General features: G+C 35.5%; 1 protein-coding gene across 5 annotated transcripts in view; it reads right to left on the minus strand.

Annotated features, from left to right (window-relative positions):
* Positions 1-25,427, minus strand: part of DENND1B (DENN domain containing 1B) — a 277,522-nt gene that overhangs the window by 217,612 nt on the left and 34,483 nt on the right. Inside the window, exon 2 of one of the 5 annotated variants that reach the window (XM_059147014.1) lies at positions 23,701-23,758. The exons of the other annotated variants lie outside the window; for them this stretch is intronic. Within the exon in view, the coding sequence (XP_059002997.1) occupies positions 23,701-23,758 (58 nt within the window). The remainder of the gene's footprint in view (positions 1-23,700; positions 23,759-25,427) is intronic. 5 annotated transcript variants of the gene reach the window in all.

Consider the following 25,427-nt stretch of genomic DNA (forward strand, 5'->3'; position numbering starts at 1 on the left):
CTTCAGCTCCAAAATTTGTTTGGTTCTTTTTCAGGTTTTCTATATTTGTTGCACTTCATATTTGTTGTGTTTTGTTAGTATATGTAAATTGTTTATCTATATCTATATTTTCTTATAGTGCTTAAGCAGCATCAGAACAATTGTTTTGAATTCTTTATCAGGTAATTCCTAGATTTCCATTTCTTTGGGGCTAGTTACTGGAGATTCACTGTACTCCTTTGATGGAGTCATATTTCCCTGATTCTTCATGATCCTTGTGGCCTTGTTATCAGTGCCTAATGCCTTAGAAGAAGCATTTTTTCAAGATGTTATAGACTGACTTCTTTAAGGCAAGATTTCACCTGCAGGTTTTGGCATGCTGGAGTGTGCTATGACTCGAGATGCAATGGTACTGGACACCAAGTTTAAGAGATGTAATGACATCAGGTCTGGAATATGTGATGATTCATTCAGCTGAAGCCACTGGCGTTCACAACATCTCCAACCACATGGTCCTTCACAAGTACTGCAGGGCATCCACTGAGAGTGCAAGGGCTGTGAGGGTCCTCAACAGTGCCTCCAGGTCCAGTGGCCAGAAGCCAGAATAAGTAGCAGCAGTAGCCAGTGCCAGTGAAGTGCTCTCAGCACTATGGGTGGTTCCTCATATATTTCGCCATGACTGCATGGCACTGGAGGCTAGTGATGGGGATCCAGCCAGAGACATACAAGTGCACAGCTGGAGGGGCTACCTCCAGTTGAGCATAATGGTGCAGGCCAGTGACATAATTTAAGCTCACAAGCATCTGTGGGGACCCTGGCTGTTAACATGCTTTCGCACAGCCACACAGCTGTTCCCCAGGCATACACATAGCAGTGGAGGCTGATAATAGGTGTCAGACTGGTACCATGGAAGCACACAGCTGGAAGAGCTAACTCTGAAAGCTTACACAGTTGTGGGAGTCAGCCATGGATGATGTCTTGCATCATATTGTTGTAGAAGTCTGGGCTGCTACCAGCGTGATTTCTAAGGTCACAACGGGGGAAGAGAGGAGTAGGAGAAAGCAGAGAGGAACTTAGGCAGCTGGTGTCAGTGAGCCCAAATACTTGTGAGATGAAAACCAATAAATCTCACAGAGCAGGTAAACCGGGAACCATAGTTGCTCCCACTGTGTAACTAATACTGGCAGCATGCTTTTTCTTCTTGGCTCCTAGCCATCTCTATATATCTCAGTTTTACTAGTCTGTGAGTGGGGTGAAATTGAAGCAGGACCTTAATGCGGTGCCCCAAAAGTGGGGAAACTCATTCCACTATCCCTTCTCTGCAAGGGAAACTCTTTTTAGATGGAGAGTTCCTTCTTGGCACTAAGCAGTCAGCTTGGGAATGAAATGATGCAGGCATAAAAAAGGTGTTCTTTCCTCACTGTAGTTATTCTCAAGTTTTTTGTTACAGCGTGTTGCTAAACTTTGTTAAGTGGATTCCAGGGCTCTCCCAGAACTGTTTTTGTTTGTAGATAGTGGTCTAATTGTTAATCTTTGTTGGAGGATGGAGGCTGGGGTCCCTGATTTGGCCATCTTGTGTTAATGCCACACCCCTAAAGTTTTAATTTTCACTACTTCTACCAAAATAGTTTGCAAACTCATTAATTACTGTAATTTTATATCTAGTATGACCACAATAAAAGTATTTAAAAAGCAACTCATTCCCTTATTTAGGGCCACACATGACCTCGGTGAAACCAGAGATCCAGAAAACCGATATCCTGCCATTTTTCCTTATCATGCACTCCAGCAAAACACAGATTTATAACACTAGTGGAAAGATGTCACTTCCAACATGATATCTTTTTTTTTTAAGATTTTATTCATTTATTTGATAAAGAGAAACACAGCGAGAGAGTGAACACAAGCAGCGGGGGTAGAGGCAGACGGAGAAGCAGGCTTTCCGCTGAGCAGGGAGCCTGATGCAGGGCTTGATCTCAGGACTCTGGGATCATGACCTGAGCTGAAGGCAGATGCTTAACACGACTGAGCCACTTAGGTGCCCCCCAACATGATATCTAATCATCTCTCCTGACCCACCCCCCCCAAAAAAAACCCCAAACCCTGTAATCATAGGTTATGTAACATTATAAATTTTAAGACTACTAACAACACTAAAAGTAAAAACAAATTCATTGCTGAAAAATGTCAAAAAGCCTGTGTAGGGGTGCTATGATTCAAGCCCCACATGTGGAAAAAAATATTTAGGACTTTTTTTTAAAGTAGGCTCCAGGGGCACCTGGGTGGCTCAGTTGGTTAAAGCCTCTGCCTTTGGCTCAGGTCATGATTCCAGGGTTCTGGGATCGAGCCCCGCATCGAGCTCTCTGCTCAGCGGGTAGCCTGCTTCCCCCTTTCTCTCTGCCTACTGTGATCTCTGTCAAATAAATAAATAAAATCTTTTTTTAAAATGTCAAATACAGACTACATTTAATCTTACTAAAACATATATTGTAAGGTATTTTTACAAGTTATTTTAAAGTTAACATATAGATGATAATACAGAATTTTAGCAACTTTTAAAGGTCTACTTCAGTAGTTCTCAAACTTTAGCATGCAACACAATGGGTCCCACTTTCAAAACTTCTAAGTCAATAGGTCAAAGGTGTGTCTGAGAAAACACATTTCTAGCAAGTTCCCAAGTGATACTGATGCTACTGATCTAAGGACTACACCTTGAGAACTAATAGCACAGACCATGCCGCTCTCACAACAATTAGCATTATGTATCATATGCTGAAGAATTTAATATTTGTTGGCTGGAAATAGTCTTTAAAATATGGCAATGAATAATTCAGAATTTTCCTTAATATATTCCTTAATATATTTAATATATATTTAACATTTAATATATCTCCTTAATATATATAATATTAATTTTCCTTAATAAATATAGATAGATAGATAGTTTGGCAACAGGTGTATCTTCAGAGGGCTAGGAAGAAACATCAACCATGACAGTTATAGCAGAAGGTAATTTTTGCAAGAGAAGTTACTAAATTTTTTAAAACCATTTTGTTTAAAAAATCATTTCTGTGCTGATAATTATTAATACTATAATTCTGCTTTTACAGCATAATGGAAATCATTTTATTTCAAAATTGAGTATTTTATGACATTGGAACTATATGATTTAAGGAACAATGACAGGGAACTATATCTATATCTATCTATATCTCTATCTATAGATATATGATACATAAGATACATAGTCTATTATTCCCTTTATTCTTTATTCCCTCTATTCCATGTATATCCCATGCCATGTACATGAAGACTGGTAGTTCATATCTAAATAAGATATATGTCTTTTTGTACTCTACTACCTAAGATATCTGTGAGAAAATACTTTTTGTTGTGTTTTCTTTTTCTTTCTTTTTTTTTTAGGATTTTGTTTATTTATTTGACAGACAGAGATCACAAGTAGGCAGAGAGGCAGACAGAGAGAAGGAGGGAAGCATGCTCCCTGCTGAGTAGAGAGCCCGATGTGGGGCTCAATCCCAGGACCCTGGGATCATGACCTGAGCCAAAGGCAGACGCTTCAACCCACTGAGCCACCCAGGCGCCCCTTGTTGTGTTTTCTTACAATGCTTTCTTTCATAGAATTTAAGCGATTAGTTCCAATTTGAATAATAGAAAGTATGAATGCCAGTATCTATGAATGTAAAAACTAATTTAAAGCCTCTGTTTTGTTTTTCCCCCCTTTTAGAGTACTCAAAGAAAGGTTCATTGTTTGTGAATAGAATCACAAAGTTTTCTGAAGGGGAGAGGCCCTAAAGATTCTTTTCACCACTCCATAGTCAGGAAGTTATATTGTATCCCATGTCTGAAGTTAGTAACTATTGAAACCAAGACTAGAATCCAGATATTCTTGTTTCCAGTATGACATCCTTTCTAAAATACGCTGGTGCATATGAAAGCACACTATAAATAAGACAAATTTTTTTCTACTTTGTTGATTTTTAAATTTATTGCTCATTGAGTTTAAGGCATATTCACAAGTTTAGAAAATTTCCTTACTACCTGCAGGAAGACATTATCAGCAAACTAAATATTTAAGTTTTTTGTAAAATAATGGACTAAATCTTACGGATTTCCCCTGAACAATACTTGGAAATTTGTGTGTGAAGAAACTTAGGATCCAAATCAATACCCTCTCATTCTAGAACTAAAATCATTCTTCACTTAATCATTTGAGTTTCATTTACATATACAAAACCTTAAGGAAATGAAATTCTTATTTGAAGATGTTTTATTTTATAACCGGTTACAAAAATAGCACAGATTACACTTCTATTTGTGGCCTTACACAAGGTACATATTTAAATTAAAAGTAACTGATTTTGGAAATTTGTCAATATGTTCACCCCCTTAAAAATGTATAAGCTGTGATGCAAAAAAAAAAAAAATCTAATCTAATGATCCCACTGTGTTTCTCTTCATTCTATAGAATAATCTGGATAATCAAACAATTCCTAGTGCAAAATTATTTTGGTGCTTTTGAAACTCAAACAATTTAAGCAATTTAATTGATAATTCTAGTCTTCCCAAATGTTTCTTCCTAGAATGACCTAAAATTAGCATCACAATGGGGTGCCTGGGTGGCTCAGTGGTTTAAGCCACTGCCTTCCGCTCGGGTCATGATCTCAGGGTGCTGGGATCGAGTCCCGCATCGGGCTCTCTGCTCAGCAGGGAGCCTGCTTCCCTCTGTCTCTCTCTGTCTGCCTCTCCATCTACTTGTGATTTCTCTCTGTCAAATAAATAAATAAATAAAATCTTAAAAAAAAAAAATTAGCATCACAACTGAAAACAATAAAGCTCTAATTACTCATATATAAGCAAATTCTAGCTAAGGTAACGAAAATGGAGCTTCAAAGAACCTTAAGAAAATATAATCCATAGCAGATTAGATATATCATTTTGCTACTTCCATTCCTTTTAAATAAGACCTATTAAATAAAATGAAAACCCTCATCAATCACCTGATAGAGTAATTCCAAACTTAACCAAACAGGGCTAATGGGTGAGAATTGAATTGAAAACACCTTGACAAAGAAAGCAATTTCTTTTCTTCGCACTCCTCTGAAGCTGTGGGTGATCATGGTAATCGAACCATCAACAGTGAGGGGCCATCTGTCCCAAGGGCCCTCCGTGAGAGTTAAAAAAAAAAATCAACAACAAAAAGGGAAAGAAATGCTGTACCACAGATGTTCAATTTTGATTAATCTATGACAAGGAACTTACAACTGAGAATCAATGTTTTGACGTTTTTCAGATACCAATCATTTAAAGCCAACACAAAAGTTTTTATAAGAACACAGGGTGGGGATAGTTAATAGGTTGCTTATAGAAAGATAATCTTTCATACAAAATCCAAATACCTTTTAGACAGCTGAGATGTTCATCATATCACAAAGTAATAGCTTTCATTATGATTGCCTTAAAGAGCAGGGCAGACAAGAGACTTTACTTTGCTAGCTCTCAGACGACCATTTGAGACTTTATTTTTTATATATTCTTTCTACAAGTATATAATTAAATAAAAAGAAGACATGTTTATATTTACAATACTCATATTTAACTCTTTGAACTAAAATTGATTTTCAGGAAATATAGCATTAACTTGAAATCTCAGTAAAATTAACTGATCCTTAAGCAGTTTCACTATATATTTATAACAATTAAAATAATTCACATATTGTAGCAAAAAAAAAAATTATAAGCAGAAGAGCAAACCAGGTCAAAGCTTTTCTTGTTTGATATATAGTCTTAAGTATAGTAGATTCCTGGCACTCTTGGATATAACAGATACATTTTCAATCCTTTGGAAAAAAGCCAAAGAGGTTGAATAAATATACTAGCTATCAAAATTATTCAAGCTTACTAAAATGAAAACCTGGGTGAGCTACATTAAGAATAACTATTAAAAACATTTAAAAATTAATTTTAAAGGGGCGCCTGGGTGGCTCAGTGGTTTGGGCTGCTGCCTTCGGCTCGGGTCATGATCTCAGGGTCCTGGGATCGAGCCCCACATCGGACTCTCTGCTCCGCAGGAAGCCTGCTTCCCTCTCTCTCTCTCTCTGCCTGCCTCTCTGCCTACCTGTGATCTCTGTCTGTCAAATAAATAAATAAAATCTTTAAAAAAAATAATTTTAAAATGAAAAGTAAAATTACAAGACAAAATATCAAAGAACCACATAGATCAGGCCATCTAGTTTTTCAAAATGCTTTTAAGTTAGGATCAAATTAAATAGAGAAGAAATGTAATTTAAGACTCAAATTCACTATGGGACTTACTATAAATGCAAGAACTCCTTATCATAATTATGATACCAGAGAGATCCTTAGGCAAGCAGATCTGCCCTCTAGAAGGAGAAACAGTGAACCCAAGTCATGCCAAAAATGAGTTTGCAATTCAGTACTACAGAAAATCTATAAACCATCAGAAACAAACAACGGAACCACATCACCTCTCCCTCAAAGGCTAAAGATATTAAAATTATCTGAAACAGAAATTATAATAAGGATGTTTAAAATGGTTAAAGAATAAAAGATCAAAACATGAGCAAACAATGAGAGATCTTTTTTTTAAAAAAAGCAAATTTTGAAAATGACTAGAACTTCAAGAAATAAAAAATATACAATCTATTAAAGTAAAAGCTTAATAGATGGAATAAACAGTTTAAATACAGCTAAAGACAGAAACAGTGAACTTCATCAGACATATAAGTTATTAAACAGAATGAGGCAGAGAGAACGCCCCCAAATGAGAAATATAAAAGAGGCTCAGAAAATTGAAGACCAGAATAATAAGTCTATTTAGAGTTCTAAAAAATCAGACCCAAGGAACTGAAGTGTAAAAAACATGGGAAGGATGGAGATAGTATGAAGAAATAATGACTAAATTTTCCAAAAGCAGTGAAAGACATAAATCTTCAGAATTAAAAATTATAACAAACCTTAACAAGATCTCAAGAAAGACACAACTAGAGGCATTATAATGAAGTTACAGAATAAAAAATGGCATAGATATCTTTAAATGTATCCCAGAAAAAAAGAGAAAACTCCAAATCAATCTACCTACCTACCTATCTAAAGTTATACTGACAGCAAACTTCTCATCAGAAGCAATGGAATCCAGAAGACAGTGGAATAATGTATTTGAAACTTCTGAAAAAGTGTATTTGTCTTCGAAGAACTGTATACACAGAAAGATATTTTTAGAAATAGAAAGTGATTTATCAAAAATAAACCTTTGCTAAAGGAACACCTAAAGACTGTAGTATTGAGAAGAAAGGATAATTCTCAAAACAAATGTGTAATGCAAGAAATGTTTCATGTACCTAGTCATATCTATACATACAACAATATTTACTGAGCACTGTCTGCAACTAACAAATTCCTGGGAATAACCTATATGCCCATTAGCATGAAAATGGTTATATCATAATTATTCTATGAAATACTATACAGCCTCAAAAAAGACTACAGCCCTGAAAAAAAATTATTTGTTCATATGGAAAAAAAAATCTCTGAAACAAAGTGTTAGACAAAAACAAGTAGGCAAGATGAAGTCAAAAGATAGAGGGAGCCGGCAGAACAAGAGGGACTTTAAGTCATAAAAAGGAACTTGGCTCTTACTCTAAGAAAGAGAACCACATGAGAATTTGACCAGAGAGGAAAAATGCTCTGATGTATTGTATCAATATCAAGATCACCTGGCTGCTGTGCTGAGTATAAAGTGAAAGAAAACAAAATAATGAAACTAGTTAAAAGGCTACTGCAATAACAAAGGTAACATAAAATGAACCTCTAGGTGAAAGAATTTACATCTTATATAATATTGGGATTCGGATCCAGACATATATGGACAATTTGAAAATATAAGGGAAGGAAGCAGATAAAACAAAACTTATAACATGATCTACCCTCCTGGCAATAGGGCCTAAGAGCCAAAGGGAAAGTCTTCCAATAGATTATAGTAGACATTTTATGAAACTGACCTGACCCTGTAATCCTAGTGTCATGTGTATATTCTGGGGAAGGAAAGAACAATGTTTTAATAAAAACTAAATGAGCCCTAGTTCTGCAGAACTTCTTTAATACAGATGATGAGAAGCTCCCTCTTTACCCACTCTGCAGAACTTTGATCCACAATGTGACTAACCAAGTGACATTTAAAGTGCAAAGAGCTATGACTGGCTACATTGTCATGAATGGCAGTGCTGAAGCCAAAAGCAGCAATAATGAAATAAGCAGCCTAGGCTGAGACAGTCAGCACCAATCAGTGTCACACGCATCATTCTAGGTGCAGCACTAAAATAAGGTCTAGAGAAATTAGTCATCAATGATGCAATCACCACAGTGAGATATCAAGAGCAAAGGCAAGAAGTATAACATATGAGATAGGTAAGAAATTCCTCGGTACCTATGAGATACCCCTGGGGGATTGACAGAAATATTAAAAAAGAAAGAATACTTCAAAATGGGACAGAAACCTAGAAGGTACTCTAGTAAGGGTTATTAAGCAGTCAACATTTGAGTCTGAATATCAGTGTGATGTCATCTATACCTTCAAGCTAGAGAAGCCTAAGGATCTAAGGACTTCTGAGTAACACCTCCAAAATGTCCATAGTAAAAATTAACAAACTTGTTCAAGAAAAAGCATAATGATAAGCAAAATGGGCATAATCCAGATGCTGCATTTCAGTTCTCAATTACAACACCTTAAAATAGTATCTAACACTGAATCCTATCCATCTAACTCTATTAACAGACCCAAGCATTGAAGCTTTTTCAAAATCTCTGAATCAGCCTTAATGTGCCTTCTTCATCCTCCATGTTTAATCAACTTCCTAATCGTGTTAGTTCTTGCTTTGAAACGTAGCTCTCACCCTTCCTCCTCTTCCTCTTCTTCCATATCCACTCTTATCACCTAACCAGTCTTCCTGCCACTCAGCCCTTCTCAACACATGGCCACTAAATTCAGCCTCTTAAAAACAGTGTTTTGATTATGTCTCTCTCCACAGAAAAATTTCAGTAGCTCCCTACTGTTTATACTAACAAAATTCAAGTCCTTAAATGCCTTAAAGTAGGCATTTTCGTCCCCAAATAAAATGTCCCAGTTTTAACACAATAAATAACTCAGTGTAGCAAAATTCTGCACATCATATCCAATTACATCCTACATATCCAAGAGAATTTCCCACCAAACCGCAATACAAATTTTCTACTCATTCTGGATCTCCTGTCTTTTATAGACATAAAGATTCCCCAACCCAAGCATTACCTCATGCCCTAACATACACTATACCCTTTTCTTAAAATCCTATGTTCTCTTTTTCTTATCTTGCCAAATTCTACACATTACTCTGGACCCAGGCTATAAGGCCTTCCCAAAACATGGCAACCACACAGACTGTCCCTGTTCCATGCAACAATTTCAATTTGAACCAGTTATTCTGAAATATACCACTTTAGGGACACCTGGGTGGCTCAGCTGGTTGAGCAACTGCCTTCGGCTCAGGTCATGTTCCCAGAGTCCCGGGATAGAGTTCTGCATCAGTCTCCCAGCTCCACGGGAAGTCTGCTTCTTCCTCTGACCTTCTCCTCTCTCATGCTCTCTCTCACTGTCTCTCTCTCAAATAAATAAATAAAATCTTTAAAAAAAAAAAAAAAGAAATATCTGAAATATACCACTTTACACTACTGCTTTATCTATTTTATTTGTGTCTCCTCATTTAAATAAAGTTCCTGAAGGCAAAAATCGTGTTTTATATCCTTCATGTATACTACACAAAAATAGCTTTTTCAGCTTTTAATTGGATTTTCATTCACTCCACTCAATGATATAATGCACATAAAATTATTGCCTATCTTACCAATTTCTTCAGGGTAAATTTTGTGAATTTGCTTATTTTCATTTGCTTATTTTAAGGAGAGCCAGTCTATAATTGAAGTCTGATTAATTCTTACTGAAGGGTAATACAATGAATCAAATATCTCTGCCAAACAATGTTTCAGTGCAGCATAAAGAAAAAAAAATAAAATTTTTTTCAATACCTGAGATAAAGTCCAAGTATATTTATGCATTCATTATACATATATTATACATATATACTTCCTCTTTAAGGAAAGAAAAGGGAAAAGTGGTATTTCAAGATTAAATGCCTACAGAAGATACAGGTGATACAATGTGATACAGGTGATACAAATGAGTGGAGTGAGCCTACAGGGAACAACAGGAAATGGAGAGACGCATAATAAAAGACATCATTCTCCTTCCCAAGAAGGTAGCTATTATTTACTTAGCTCTGGCCCTGTTGAGTAATGGACAGAATGCCCAAGAATGGACAGATACTCTTGCCTTTCAAGAAAAGCCAGAATTTCATGAAGAAAAATTACCTAATTATTACATTGGGAAAAATAATTAAACATTTCATAAAAACTGTATGAGGCAAATGTGAGTCAGGTGGCTATAGTTTCTAACCTCTGTCTCATTATGTAAGGTACAAATTAGAAAAGGAAAAAGTTCTCGATGGTTAATCAGATGCTTAAAGTAAACAACTTTTTGGAAGTTTTGTTCTCTGTTCTGATGGCTTTTAGAATCAAGATGGTTCTTGTTTTTAGCTAAGTTCATTTAAGTGTGTCACACTAAATGAAACAGTCCCTTCTAATTTTGCCGAATTAAGATAGCATTTTAAAATAAATGAAAATAGATAGTATTAACAAATCAGTTGCTGAACTTAAGAACCACACTCCTTTTTCTAAGCAAGTCAGATACAGGTTGTTTAATCATAATTGGCACATATATACATTATAGAAATTTTAATATTTTTGAGATGTCTGAATTTTATAGCATACTAGCAAGAGAAAACTGTCTCAAAACAGAATAGAGAGCTCACAACATATGACTACTCTATAATGTGACATAAAGGTAACTGAAATCTCAACAGATATGAGCCACTGCAGAATTCTTAAGAACAGCAAATACTACTTTATCCTGGTAACTTCTTGAGAGTATTCATGTCACAACTTGGAAGAAATAATAACAGAACCAGACAGTCAAAGGATTAAAACAGATTAATAAAGGAATTAGAAAGAGAAATATGTCACTGGGAAGAACAAACAGAATTACACATTTAGAACAATAAGAAACTAGATAAGGAAGAAAAGACAAAATGGGAGAAAAAAAATTGAGATACAGATAAAAAAATAACCTTTATATTTATTTGCGTATTTTATCACCAGGTTTTCCTCTGAGAAAGTAATTGATTTCTGTTCAGGTTATTCTACAAGAAGTACTAAGGAAGTAAAATAATAAAAGAGTTGGGGGACTGCTGCTGAATATTAAAACTTCAGGCTGTATGTAATTACACCTTCTGTGAATTTTTAAAGAAGTACATCATAGTAGTTAAGAGGTGAGGTTTAAGCTCTGTTGTTAGACTGCACATTGATGTGCCACACACTGCCACTCACTAGCTATGTGTGACCTCTCTCAAAACACTTGATGCACTGTGCCTCAGTTGTCTCCTTGGTAAAGCAGCGACAGTAATAGTATCCACCTTGCGGGATGCTGTATATGAGTGGAGACTATATGCATGCACTCGTACATACATATATACACTGCTTACAACAGTGCCCAACACAGAGAAGTCTTAGACTGATATTAAATATCATTACTACTCACAGTTCTATGGCAAGAGGGAAAACAGGAGATACGGATGCACAAATGTGTCCATGGAGAATGAAGATGGTGGATTAGCCCAAATCACACATTACTATTATTATCTATTTCTGTCTTTTCACATAAATCTACCTCTCCTCATCCAAGACATTCTGAAGTCTGGTTACTTGTCTTATAACACCACCCCTTCCATACTTTTGTCTTAAAGGGTAATTCCTATCAAGTGTTTATATTTATGGGCTGTGTATGATTTGAAGACTCACAGTCCTGCACTACAGTTCACCACCCATTCCTAAATTATCCATTTTCTATGCTTCACCTCCTTCCTCTTGCCCTCAACTCACTCTCAACTTCTACTTCTTATCCTTCTCTCTTTCTTGGCTCATCATCACTGTCTAGCCAGCAGACACTCCCCCCTTGCCACCTATCTTTTTCTCAACCTCTCTCTCTCTTTTCTCCTTTTCTGTCAGGAGGAAAGTGGAACAGGGTAACTATAGGAAGACATGTCTATTGTTACCAAAGAAAATCCAAAAAGAAGAAGAAATACTATGTTAGTTCAAAGATGATACCATCACAGACTCAGCTTTAGATTATATCTCACATAACAGAATATAAGTAACTGTTTACCCACATTTCACATGATTACTTTTAAGAGTAATTTACCTACATTAGTATAGCCAAGCAATGAGCCCAAATGCCTAACACCTTAATTATTATCAAAGACCAATACCAGAGAAGAGAAGGGGAAACAAATAGCCAGATTGGCTGATCAAAGAGGGCAGATGACCCGATGATTAATTAACAACTTAACTCCCATCATTCTTTTTACAGTAGAATTGCAACTAGCTCCTCCCTGGAGCTGTATAAGAACACTGATGACCCAAAGACCTGTGTAGTAACACAATAGGTACCAAAATGCCCCAGCTCAAATGGAAGGGAGTCTTATTATTCACCAGAGAAGTGCACTACACTTCTCTATGTCTGTAGAAATACATGTTCATATTAAGTAAGGAAATTGGGGGAAGACAAGAAAAAAAAAGATGACCAGGCTTTTATCCTCACATAAAAAGAAAATAAATATTCTGAACTTGGCAGAAGTCTGTAAGGTTCTTAATTGAGGGAGAAAAAGCAAAAGAGAAACATTACACTTGTGATTCCTGCATTTATATTGTAGTCTGCATGATTTCAAACTTCAAATAAAGTTAAACACAATTAAGTTAAGCAAATAAAGAATATTAAGTCAAAAGTCACAGTTGGAAATAAGCATGTATTACTAGAACTCAAGCATCCATCTCTGACAGATAACTGCTTAACCTGTTTTTACAAACACTTCATACAGAGCTAGATGAAATGTTTCTCCTCTTTTTCTTCTACCTTACTCCCCTCCCAATACTTTCTCCTCCTTACTGGCTTTTTATTTTATGGTCAGAGGTTAAACTGCTAACCCTTCACCTTCCAGGAAAGTTTTTTTTCCTCTCTCATAAAAGGTTTTTCACCGTGTGCAGCAGTCGGATTAGCCCCTCTCCTCGAGAACAAAAGCTATGTCTTTGTCTTCGTGGTTTGGGCACAGAGCCCCTACATCAGAGGAAGCTGCTCTACTCCACATGCACAATAACAATATTGTGAGGCCCCACGAAAGCCTGGCCTCTCAGTGTCTAGACTCTTATCCAACCAGCTAGCTGAAGAGAAAATCCTGTCAGGCACTCAGCTGAAAATTCACTAAGGTATCCTGTTGAGAACCTGATGAAGATGTTATTTGACCATACGGTAAAACTTTCCATTGTTTAACATAAAGATAAGAGAAAAACTTTTGGAACTCAACGCTTTAACAATCTTGGTCACGAATTCACACATGGGTCAGTAGATGTATTTACTAACATACAACCCCTTCCTCTATACACTCTCTTAAAATACACAGGCTTATTTATGACATTCTAATCTCTTGCATTTAAAAATCTGCCTAACTAAAGGATACATTCAAAAAATTGCAACAGATTTTTTTAATTTTTAATTTTATTATTTTTACATTCACTAGTTCTCATCAGAAATTTTACTACTGTATCACTGAAGGAACTGGCTAAAAGAAAGCCTGTCTTTTCACATTTCATGATATTTATCTATTTTACAAGTTTTTAAATGTTGAACAAAGGAAAAATAGCAAACCACAAGGCAGGCACTTGATTAAAATTTAGAAATGGAAGTATAATGGTACATGAACCAAACCACACTTATAAAAATCATTTGTAATTTTTTTAAACCTGTAAATATTAAATACATAAGACAAATTTATATTTGACCATATCATAATAATAAAAGAATTCTCTCAAGCATGTGAAATTATGGGTAAGTTCATGAATATTTACAATGGCTGGGGAGAAGACTGCAGTTTTTAAAATATACATAATCTTATAATTCGTATCTATGAGAGCAACCAATATTGAAAATTATTAAGACTACATTATGTATGATTAAAACTGTTAAGTTCATACTGAAGTCTGAAAGTGAATGCACAAAAATAGGTGTTTTTATGTTATTGATATGAAAAAAGAATAATCTTTTTACTTTTTCAAAATTGTTCATAACACAATATTCTGACAATTAAAAAATAAAAGAAATTACAGAATAAAAATGGGATGGGTAGCAACTAATGAGAGGTGTACTACCACTGTATAAAAAATTAAGGAATAAATAATTTCTGTTAAATAGCCTGTAGAGCAATATAAAACGATTACCCAAATTTTAGAAGAAATACAAATGTGCTTTTGTAGAAACCTATAAAGATGATTATTAGCCTGACAACTTCAAGAGATCATGACCAACAAGTTTAACAAAAGAAATATATCTCTTCTTGGGACATCTTCTATACTCAATGTAAAATGGGTATTTAGACCTTTATTAATTTATAAAAATAATATTGGAAAATATAGGTTGTAATAACTAAAAGGAACCCTCTCTCTACAGTTCATCAGCTACAAATTAGTAATTTTATTGAATTTGAAGAGTGAAAATTTTGATTTACAGGGAACCAAAGATATTATTTAATCTAACCCACTCATTTTGAGACTCAAGAAGATTAAATGATTTGCCCAATTCTTTTATTTTAAACCGAAGTGATAAATTCTATATTTTGTTATAGAAATTAGCCCTGAGATGATTGATGGCAAATTTGTTACTGTAACCTTTCTCTACAGATGCCCACACTCCGTGCCCACTGTATTGGAATGCCTATTCATTAGCTTCAACACTCTACTGATCTCAAATATTTTTCTGTTTTCCATGTTTTTGTTGTACCACTCATTCTGAAAACAGCCCCCTCTTTTTTGTAACCATATACAGTATATACCCAAGCCTCTATTCCTGTGAATGTCTCTTTGAGACTTACTTCATCAATGAGATTTCTCAATAGAAGCATTCATGCACAACATCAGAAGTCTGTGACCACATCTCTTGATAACCACTCAGGACTGTCTATTTACACATTTGAAGGCCTATTATCAGTCTAAATCATCCTTAGTCTTTTTCATTATATGATAATGTTAGCTACTCTTAGCCCCTGCCCACCGCCAACCACATCCCAACTGTTTTGACAGAGGCCTATAAGAGACACTGCCCTTCTCCTGCAACCAGGTATCAGGCAGCATATCAATGTAACTGCAACTACTCCCACAGAGTAGTGGGATTCAGACTCTGTCAACTGCCTGTGTTCAAGTAGCCAGATCCATGCACCACCATAGCCCTATTCCTTAAGACAATTACTTCAAACTTTCAAATACGTAACCATAACTTGGGAAACTTTTTCAAAAATGGAGATTTCACTTCTACCTCCTTTTTCCCATAAAAATAATCTAAAGTATGACCCAGGAACGTGATTTCTCAATCAACGAAACAGTAGCTCCAAAAAGCACACTAACATAAAAGCAGCTCTCTTCTCAAAAATCTGTGGACTTCCATATAGCAACATTCCAGCTAGGAGGCATGACCAAACTCCAAAGGCCTCTCAAAATATGGAGATCTTTGCATTATTGTTAAATGTGTTTGCCTCTACAACTGCATCATAGGAGATTCTACTTACTCATTATAATAATGAGTTATTAGTTTTTAGGCCTTTCCTTAGGTAGACAGCAAAGACATTCATAGAGGTAATAAGAATCTAGTTTACTAAAGGTTGTAAAGCTTCAAGATTCCAATTATGTAAAAACTGGTAAATTTCAAAATAAGTATTTAGAACTCAGCTTTTAAAACTGGGTGGGGGGGACATGTTTGTGAGAGGGGCCTGGCTGGCTCAAATGGCTGGACAGCCAACTTCTTGATTTCGGCTCAGGTTATGATCCCAGAGTCATGGGATTGAGCCTTGAGTCAGGCTCCACACTCAGCGGGAGGTCTGCTAGAGATTTTCTCTATCACTCTCTCTCTCTCTCCCTCTCCTTCTGTCCTTTCAACACTGCCCCCCCCACTCTCTCTCTCAAATAAATAAATCTTTTTTTTTTAAAGGTCTGTCTTCCTTCTTGTGTTGAGTTATGTATCTCTGTTCAGCCTAGGTAGAGCTGAGTTTTGCAATCACCTAGTCTTTGAAGAAATAAAGCATTACTTAGCTCTAATGGCACAATTCCCAGTATTCTGCTGAAATGGCATTAGAAGGAAAGAAATGAAATATGGATACTAACTTGAAGAGTACCTAACCCAGCTCATTCTCTTCCAGCAGGATCTGATTACTTCCTTATAATTTATCTTCTCCACTTACATTCCCTTTCAATTGCTTTTATACTAATTTCTTTGATGCCTGTTTCTTACATTTTCTCTTTTCTCTGATCCAAGATGAACTAGCAAGAATGAGTACTCACTGTTACATAACAGGAAAAAAGAGTATCTAATATAATTACAATTGAAGGGGATTTCATTACAAATTATTTTGAAACAATGCTGAATTTTTTTAAATGCTGAGTTTAAATGCTATTTTTCTCATTTGGGCTTATAAACCTTTGCCTTTCAAAACCAAAAATAACAACATTAAATCTACAAAGGGAGCGACAGTCCAGGTCACAACAGTTCCCATACCCAGGGTGGGGACCCAGTAGCCACATCCATAGTTGGTTAAGCTGACCCCAGGCCAGAAATGAATAAGCCAAACACATGACCTAATCTGGACCAGGCTCTCTTTTATAGAAGTTGGATTGTGAAGCTAAGAAACACACAAAATGGGAAATGCTAGTACAATGTCACTCTTTGGCAGAAAGATGACAGAAGATCTTCAGAACTATTGTGGTAACCTATTTCCAAAAATTATTTGTCCTATTTATGTAAGTTACTATGTTATATAAGTTACTAAGTTAAAGCAGCACTTTTACAATCTATAAACAGGACACCTGCTTCTAGCCAAGAGAAAGTAACAAGGACTGGATTTACTTCCATCTTTAACAATTAAAAATCTGGAAGAAAATACAAAACAATTCTCAGACATCAGTCAGAGCAGGACAATGATCCTGGACAGAGAGAAAACAAATAAGGTAAGCCTTACAACTGTTGCCAGCTCACTGTCTGGAGACTTCCCAGCATGTTGCAAAAGAAGAGAAAACCCAGGCAGGAGCTAGTGGTCTCCTGAGATGAGGAGATGGATTTTGGAGGCTGAGAGGCCAAGGCAGCTAAAGTGCACAGAAAGAGTACTGGAGAAGAGAAAGCTGCACAGAAATAGAGCTCTGAACATCTGTAGCAGGTCACCACCCACCCCCAACTCCCCCATCCTGCCCAAGTCTTCAATGGAGTCCTCATCAGTGGACACATACGAGGAAACTACCCAAAGCTGGAGAAAGGAAATGCACCCATGATATTTAGAGAAGGGACAATATTCTGGGTCATAAAGCAAATCTCAATAAATTTTCAAGGATTCAAGTCATACATTGTCTATTCTCTGGAAGTATATTATTAAAATATAATGGAAAGATCATTAGAAAATCCCTTAAGTATCTGGAACTGAAGTAATACTTTTTTAAATAACCCATGAGTCAAAAAAGAAATCAAAAGGCAAACTAGGTATCTTGAACTAAATAAAAATGAAAAATAATAAATTGAACTTTACTAAAATGAAGAATTCATCTCTGTAAAAGAAATTATTAAATTAAATTAAGGGAAAAACAAGACACGACTCGGAGAAAAAACTTGGAAATCCAACAAAGAAGTTGTATCCTCTGTGCGTGTGTGTGTCTGTGCATTATATAAAAACTCCATAGACAAATGATTTGAATAGAATTTACACCAAAGAAGATATACAGATGGACAGGAAGCATATGAATTCATTCTTTTTTTTAAGATCTTATTTTTAAGTAATCTCTACACAAATGTGGAGCTCAAATTCACAACCCCGAGATCAGGAATCACATGCCCTACCAACTAAGCTAGCCAGGGGCTCCCACATGAATTCATTCTAATAGAACATAACCAAGTTATGTTCAACATGCTTCCACAAATTTCTGAGAAATCAGACCTTTATCTGAAAATGATATAAATAAATTTTATTTTATATAAGCAATTCAAAGAATATTAATATATACATATATATGTATACATGTAAGTACATGTACACACACATCCCAATATGGCAATATCATAAATCAAATCCAACTTTATAACTGGAAGAGCATATAAAGGAACTATGTATGTTCTCATATATCCATGATTAACTATCATATATAGATAGATAGATAGATAGATTAACCATCATGTATGAAACCATACATAGTTGTTTCATCAGAGTCTATGATATTTTTTCCAAAGCCCCTGATTTCCATTGGGGAACTATGTGGTACCAAGGAAGTTACATTACTCCCAACTCCAGGAGTGGAGTCCAATCTAACAGAACATAATTGAGTCTACAAATACTTCTACCAATTTCTAGGAAATCAGACCTTTACTTCTAAATTATAATGTATAATGTGCTAAGATACTGTTAAATAGCTCCATTCAATTGAACTTGTGTTTGATTCAGGTTTGGGCATATAACTTAATCATGAATGCCAGAGAGAAAAGTGTGGAAGTTTCATTAGGTTGGTCAACGTGGGTCTCACTAATAAGCAAAAAGTTCAAGAGAGTAATTAGTTGTGCAGGTATCTTAGGGAAGAGCATTAGAGGCAGAGCGAACATTAGAGGCAGTGCACAGGCTTAAAAGAGTATTTTTGACGTGTTCCTAGTACAGAAAGGAGGCCAGTCTGGCTCTAGTTGAGGGACGAAGAGTAAAGGAATGGTAGAGGTTATAAACATAAAAAGAGGGGATTTGAACCAGATTATATAGGACCATCATAGATCCCTGGAAAGTTTTTCATTTTTATCTGAATGATTTGAAAAGTCCGAGGAATGGAAAAAAGAGAACAATTAGCAGGACAATACATAGAACACAGACATACAAGAACCAGAAAACTGGTTCTTGAAAAGCCGAGGTTTGGAAATTTAGGTTGTGAACAAATTTCTATTACTGTATTACTATAGCCAATGTGTCACGCTATATATTGTGCAAACTCCCAAAAGATAAAATCCTTGCCTTTGGTGAGTTGATAACCTAGATGAAGAACCAAAACACAAATACACTTAAAATGATAAAATGGTTTAACTTCAATGAGTTTTAGGATGGTTAGTCTATACCTTTTGTTTAACCAAAGGAATTTAAGCCAAGAAAGGGGAAATGATTTATGCAAGGTTGTATAACCAGTGTTGGTTCAAGGAGAACTAAAAATAAGTTATTTTAGATTCCAAGTCAAGCAAAACAACATTACGAAGGATGAGCTGAAGAAAAGACTATATTTATAAAGCACGTTTGCCAAATAGGTAAGCATTTTTCACATCCACCTGATGTTACAATTTCCAAAGAAACCAGCTACTTAGCCTGCCCCAAAGATCTGCCCTACAATTAATTCTAAGGGAAGGAGTGAAAGCCAAAGCTGATACCTATGTTGATAAGTAAATCCAATGGATCAAAAGATAAAGAGCTTTCTGTATTCTGATTAAAAAAAAAAAAAAGCATTCAAAGCTTTTCATATAAAGACTGTATTTTCTCTCTAACAAGGAGACTTTGTTTTCTGGAATTTCTCAAGGCTACAAAGAAAAAGAATTAGGCAAGTAAATCATTATCCTATGTGTTGATAGAGCTAGCCTCTTCTCAAATCAAGTACAAACATCACTGGCTGGTGGAAAATAACATGTTGTGCCAAAAAGCCCTCCCACTAAAGTAGTAGTATTTCTGAAATACTCTGAGATACAGTAACCAATACAACTCAAGAATATATTCCAGTCAACATTTCCAACTCATTCCAACTAAGAACATATTACCCAAATAAGTATATAAGGTGATTACAATGGTGCTACCCTTATTGATACATATTAATAAGGTAAATAATCATTAAAGCATTTTTCTACCATTAACATGATTTAAAGTAGATTCTAATGTCAGAATACTAATATCTATAGTACAAGTCTAATATGAGAATGTGTCTATACAATCCTTGACAAGTTTTTACACAATCGTTTAAAACTAATTTATCAAAATGATTATTTAAAATAAATAATTTATGGACTGAAATAACACACAAGAAAAATATTTTGTATGCCTTTACTGAAGAGTTGACTATTAACAAAAACCACTCAGCATAGTTTCAAATACTTAGCAATCACACAGAGAAAGTTAACAACTTTACCACTTGTGCAATCTCATCAGATTAGAATTTAAATTTTCAATTTCATGATCCCATGTAGAAATCAAAGTATCTCAAATGGATATAAACTGCACACACTCAAATAAATAAATAAATAAATCTAACTTGAGACCCACATATATGGTAAGCAGAAAGAGCACTAAGCTTTATTCAGAGACCCAGTTTTCAGTCCCAGGTCTGCCACGTCATAGCTTTGGAACCTTAAGTACGAACACTTCAATGAGCCTTCATTTCCACATCAGTAAAATGGAAATAGCTATTGAACCTAACACAAAGAGTTGCTGAGAAATTTAAAAGTAACTTAAAAGTGATGTGTGTAAACTTCCTTTATGACCCATGAATTACTATATAAATTTAAATTATATAGAAATATATTAAATATAATACAAAGGCACTATGTTGAGTTACAGTAAAAAGTAGTCCAAACATAGAAGTCTAATTTTTACTAATTTCCCTAGTGATTACTTTTTCTTTCAAAGAACTCAACAACAGTTAATAAAAAGCTTTATGCTACCAACTTCAGGCATATGCTTACACAGAAGTACATAACTATAAACCAATCTGTCATATACCATCCGCATTCTCATCATTATCAGGACGACTTAAAGGGACAGCATTTTTCCACTTCAGTATAAACTCTGTACTTCAGTCTCATATTTCTACTGTCTGTTCTGTGGAACATGACATATTTATTGAGTACCTACTCATATAATAGTCTAAAGAATAAAAAACAGTAGAAAAAAATAAGATCTATGCCTTAAATAGTCTGGATACCATAATATCATACACGCATAAATATTTCAATTAACGTGATACCAAGTCTTCCACTTTGGGCCATGAGGCAGTAATGAGTGCAAACTAGCCAGCCCTCCATAAGCAATGTAAAATAAAACTGTAAAAAAAAACATTTGAGGGGCGCCTGGGTGGCTCAGTGGGTTAAGCCGCTGCCTTCAGCTCAGGTCATGATCTCAGGGTCCTGGGATCTAGTCCCACATCGGGCTCTCTGCTCGCAGGGGGCCTGCTTCCCTTCCTCTCTCTGTGATCTCTTCCCTTCTTCTCTCCTACTGTGATCTCTCTCTGTCAAATAAATAAATAAAATCCTTAAAAAAATTTTTTTTAAATTAAAAAAAAAATTTGAAACAAATGGTTTTAGATGTTGAACAATAGGCAAAGCAGGACTGTGGTCCCTAAGTAAAGGAAAACACACAAATGAACACTGCATGAACTTCTCCCTGTCTTTCTCTCTGGAGGCACTTATGAGACTAGAGCACATAAGTGAAGAATATGTTTTGTTGAGCAGAGAAAGAAGAGAATAAAGTTGAGGGATGCAGCAAAATGGGGGGGGGGGGGGTGCTAGGATACCAAATGCAAGGAGCTCCAGAAATATACATAAGGGTCACATTAAGCCTTTAGCCAAACACTAGTTTGCACATGCCCAAAGTGACACTCTACAGAACCTGGCAAGAAAGAGCTAAATGGAGATTCTGGATGTCACATAATACTGAGAGATATAGCATACAGATAAAACGACACTGAACACCCAAGGAATTCAACTGAGACTACCATAGAAAGGTTACACTGTTGGGAGATAATTTTAGGGGTCCTTCAACCTTCTTCACTTCTTGAGAGCAGAGGCATGGAATAGGTTTTGTTCCAGACCATTTTTTCTAGGATGTTTGATTAATAAGACATATAATCACTAAAACAATTTTAAACTATTAATATGATACTAATATGATTAAAGCAAACAGCCTCAGAAGACAGAAGCTGTCTCCAACCAAAGCAAAGGGCACATTAATTTATAGCCTAGGAACACAGAGATCTCCCTCCAGGAGCAAAGGGAAGGCATGCTACTGCACACTGTACACGATTTGGGTCCTCTAAGCTCATAGTTTCTCTCCTATAATATGACCAACTGCATTAACTGGCAAATTTTAAACTGCCAATAATACGATCTCCACAATATTTACTATATAATCTAAAGCTATCCCACATGCACAGATGCAATAAAATGTAGCTCATAACTAGGTGGGGAGAGGATAGTATATAGAAACAAACTCCAAAATAAACCAGATATGAAAAGGTAACAATTTTAAAAGAGTTATATAGGAGGGAGGAGATGACCCTCTAAAGATATTTATGTCCTAATCCCTAGAACCCATCAATATGTTGGGTAACATCGCAAAGGTGAAATAAGGGTGCTAATCAGTGAACCTTATGATAGGGGAGCATCCTGCATTACCCAGGTGACTCCAGTGCAATCACAGGATTCTTAGATGTGGAAGAGGGAACCATCAGTGTCAGAGTGATAAATGGGAGAAGTTTATCACTGCCACTTTTGAAGATGAAAGGGGACCACAAACCAAGGAATGCAGGCAGCCTCTAAAGCTGAAAAAAGCAAGAAAACATTATCTGCTAGAGCCACGAAAAAGAAACGAGGCCTTGTTGACACTGTGATTTTAGCTCAGTGAGACCCATATCAGACTTCCAGAACTATAAGATAATAAATTTGTGATGTTTCAAGCCACAATGTTTGTGTTAATTTGACATAGCACCAACAAGAAACAAGTATGTTATTAAAAATAGGCATAGGACTTAAAGGAAGACAGAATGAGTAAATAATGAAGAATCTCAGTGGAAAAATAGAAACTACAAAAAAGAAAAAAATGGATAATCTAGAACTGAAAAACATTATTTGAAATAAAAAGTTCACTGTATAGGCTTAACAACAGACTGGATAGTACAGAATAAAAGATTCTGAATACAGAATTAAAATTATACAAAGTGAAGCACAGAAAGAGAAAATACTGAGAAATATAAAACAGAGTTTTGTGATTAGGGAAACAATCTAACATACATGAATTGTAATCCTAAGGGGAAAAGAGTGAAGGGGAGGATGATCAGAAAAAGTTAATAAACATAATGTTGGGCACCTCAGTGGCTCAGTCAGTTAAGTGTCCACCTTCGGCTCAGGTCATGATCCCAGGGTCCTGGGATGGAGCCCTGAGTCAGGGTCCCTGCTCAGGGGAGAGCCCTTTCCCTCTGGAGCTCCCCTTGCTTGTGTTCTCTCTTGCTATGACTCTCTCTCTCTCTGTCAAATAAATTAATAAAATCTTGAAAAAAAAAAGAACAATTTTCTGAATCTGAATACATACTCTCACACACACACATCCTTGGAGCTCAACAAAGCCCTAGGCAAAATAAATGTAAAGAAACTAAATCTAGGCACATGATAATCAAATTTCTGAAAACCAAAATAAAAACAAAAAATCTTAAAAGCCAGAAAGAAAAAAGATATATTACCATATAGAGGGAAAATCACTAAAAATTTCTGCTGAGATTGCATCCAAAACTTTGCAAGCTAGAAGACAATGGAACAAAATCGTTAAAATGCTGAAAGAAAAAAAACTATCAAAATAGAAGTCTATTTCCAAAAAAATTATCCTTCAAACTAATGATATTTTCAGATAAATAGCTCAGAAATATTTTCACTAGCAGACCTGACCTACAGTGAATATTCAGTTTTTCAGGCTAAAAGAAAAAAATACGAGATACAAGTTCAAATCTATGTAAAGGAAGAGTGCCAGAGATAATAAAAATATAAGTAAATATGAAAGATTATTTTTTATGTTTTCTAATTTCTTTAAAAATTGTGTAAATGATGGGATGCCTGAGTGGCTCAGTTGGTTAAGCATCTATCTGCCTTTGGCTCAGGTCATGATCCCGGGGCCCTTGGATCAAGTCCCACATCAGGCCTGCTTCTCCTTCTGCCTGTTGCTCCCCCTGCTCATGCTCGCTCTCTCTCCCCCACTCTGAAAAATAAATATCTTCAAAAAAAATTATGTAAACAACAATAATAACAATTTACTGTGGGAATTATAACCTATGTAGAAATAAAATGTATGATAGTAATAGCACAAAGGATAAGAGGGAATAAATGCAATTTACTGTTGGAAGGTTCTTATAGTGAAATGCTTTTAATTTATAGTAGATTGATAATTTAATAATGCCTAATGTAGCGCCACTAAATTTTAGAGCCACTAAAAACAAAGCCAATAGAAGAGAGGTATAAGATGCTTCAAAAAAATTAATATAGAAAAATGTAGGAAGAAAGAAAAAAGAAAACAAAAAAAATGTTTAAATCCTTACAGTACAACGGAAACAAACAGCAAGATGACAGATTTAAACCTAATCAATAATTACACTGAATGTAAAAGTACCAAACATTCTAATTAAAGACAACAACTATCAGGATAGAAAAGGAAAACTCAAATATATAGGTATTAAATATAGATATTTTAAGAAAAAAAGTATGGAAAAAGAATTTCATACAAACACTAATCATGGGAAAGGCAGAGAAGTTCTGTCCCTTATACAAAGTAAACTTAAAAAGCATTACCAGAGACAAAGAAAGAAATTCTATTTGGTAGAAGAATTGGCTCACAAAGCAGATAAAATAAAAAATGTGTATGAATCTCATAACAGAGCTTCAAAATACATAAAGCTAAAATGAGCTGAACTAGAGGGGAAAATCAATAAGTCCATTATTACAGTTGAAGATGTTAATACTCCTCTCTCCCAGAAACTGAAAGAAATAGACCCCCAAAATCAGTAAAGATATGAAAGATGTGAAAAACTATAGATAACATTATCTAAGAGGCATTTATACAATAGACCCAATAAGTGCAGAATATAAACTCTGTTCAAGCACTGAATATTCACCAAATATAGACCATATCATGGGCTATTTTTAAAAACCTTTTCTTTTCTTTTTTTTTTAAGATTTTATTTATTTATTTGACAGGGAGGGAGTACATAAGCAGTGGGAGTGACAGGCAGAGGGAGAGGGAGAAGCAGGCTTCCAGATGACCAGAGAGCCCCACCCCGTGGGGCTCAATCCCAGGACCCTGCTCAGCAGGGAGTCTGCTTCTTCCTCTCCCTTTGCTCCTCCCCCTGCTCCTGCACATGCGCATGCTCTCTCTCTCAAATAAATAAAATCTTTAAAAAAAAAAAAAATCAGCACAGTCTGC

Source organism: Mustela lutreola, chromosome 14 (assembly GCF_030435805.1).
Source record: "Mustela lutreola isolate mMusLut2 chromosome 14, mMusLut2.pri, whole genome shotgun sequence".
Lineage (NCBI taxonomy): Eukaryota > Metazoa > Chordata > Mammalia > Carnivora > Mustelidae > Mustela > Mustela lutreola.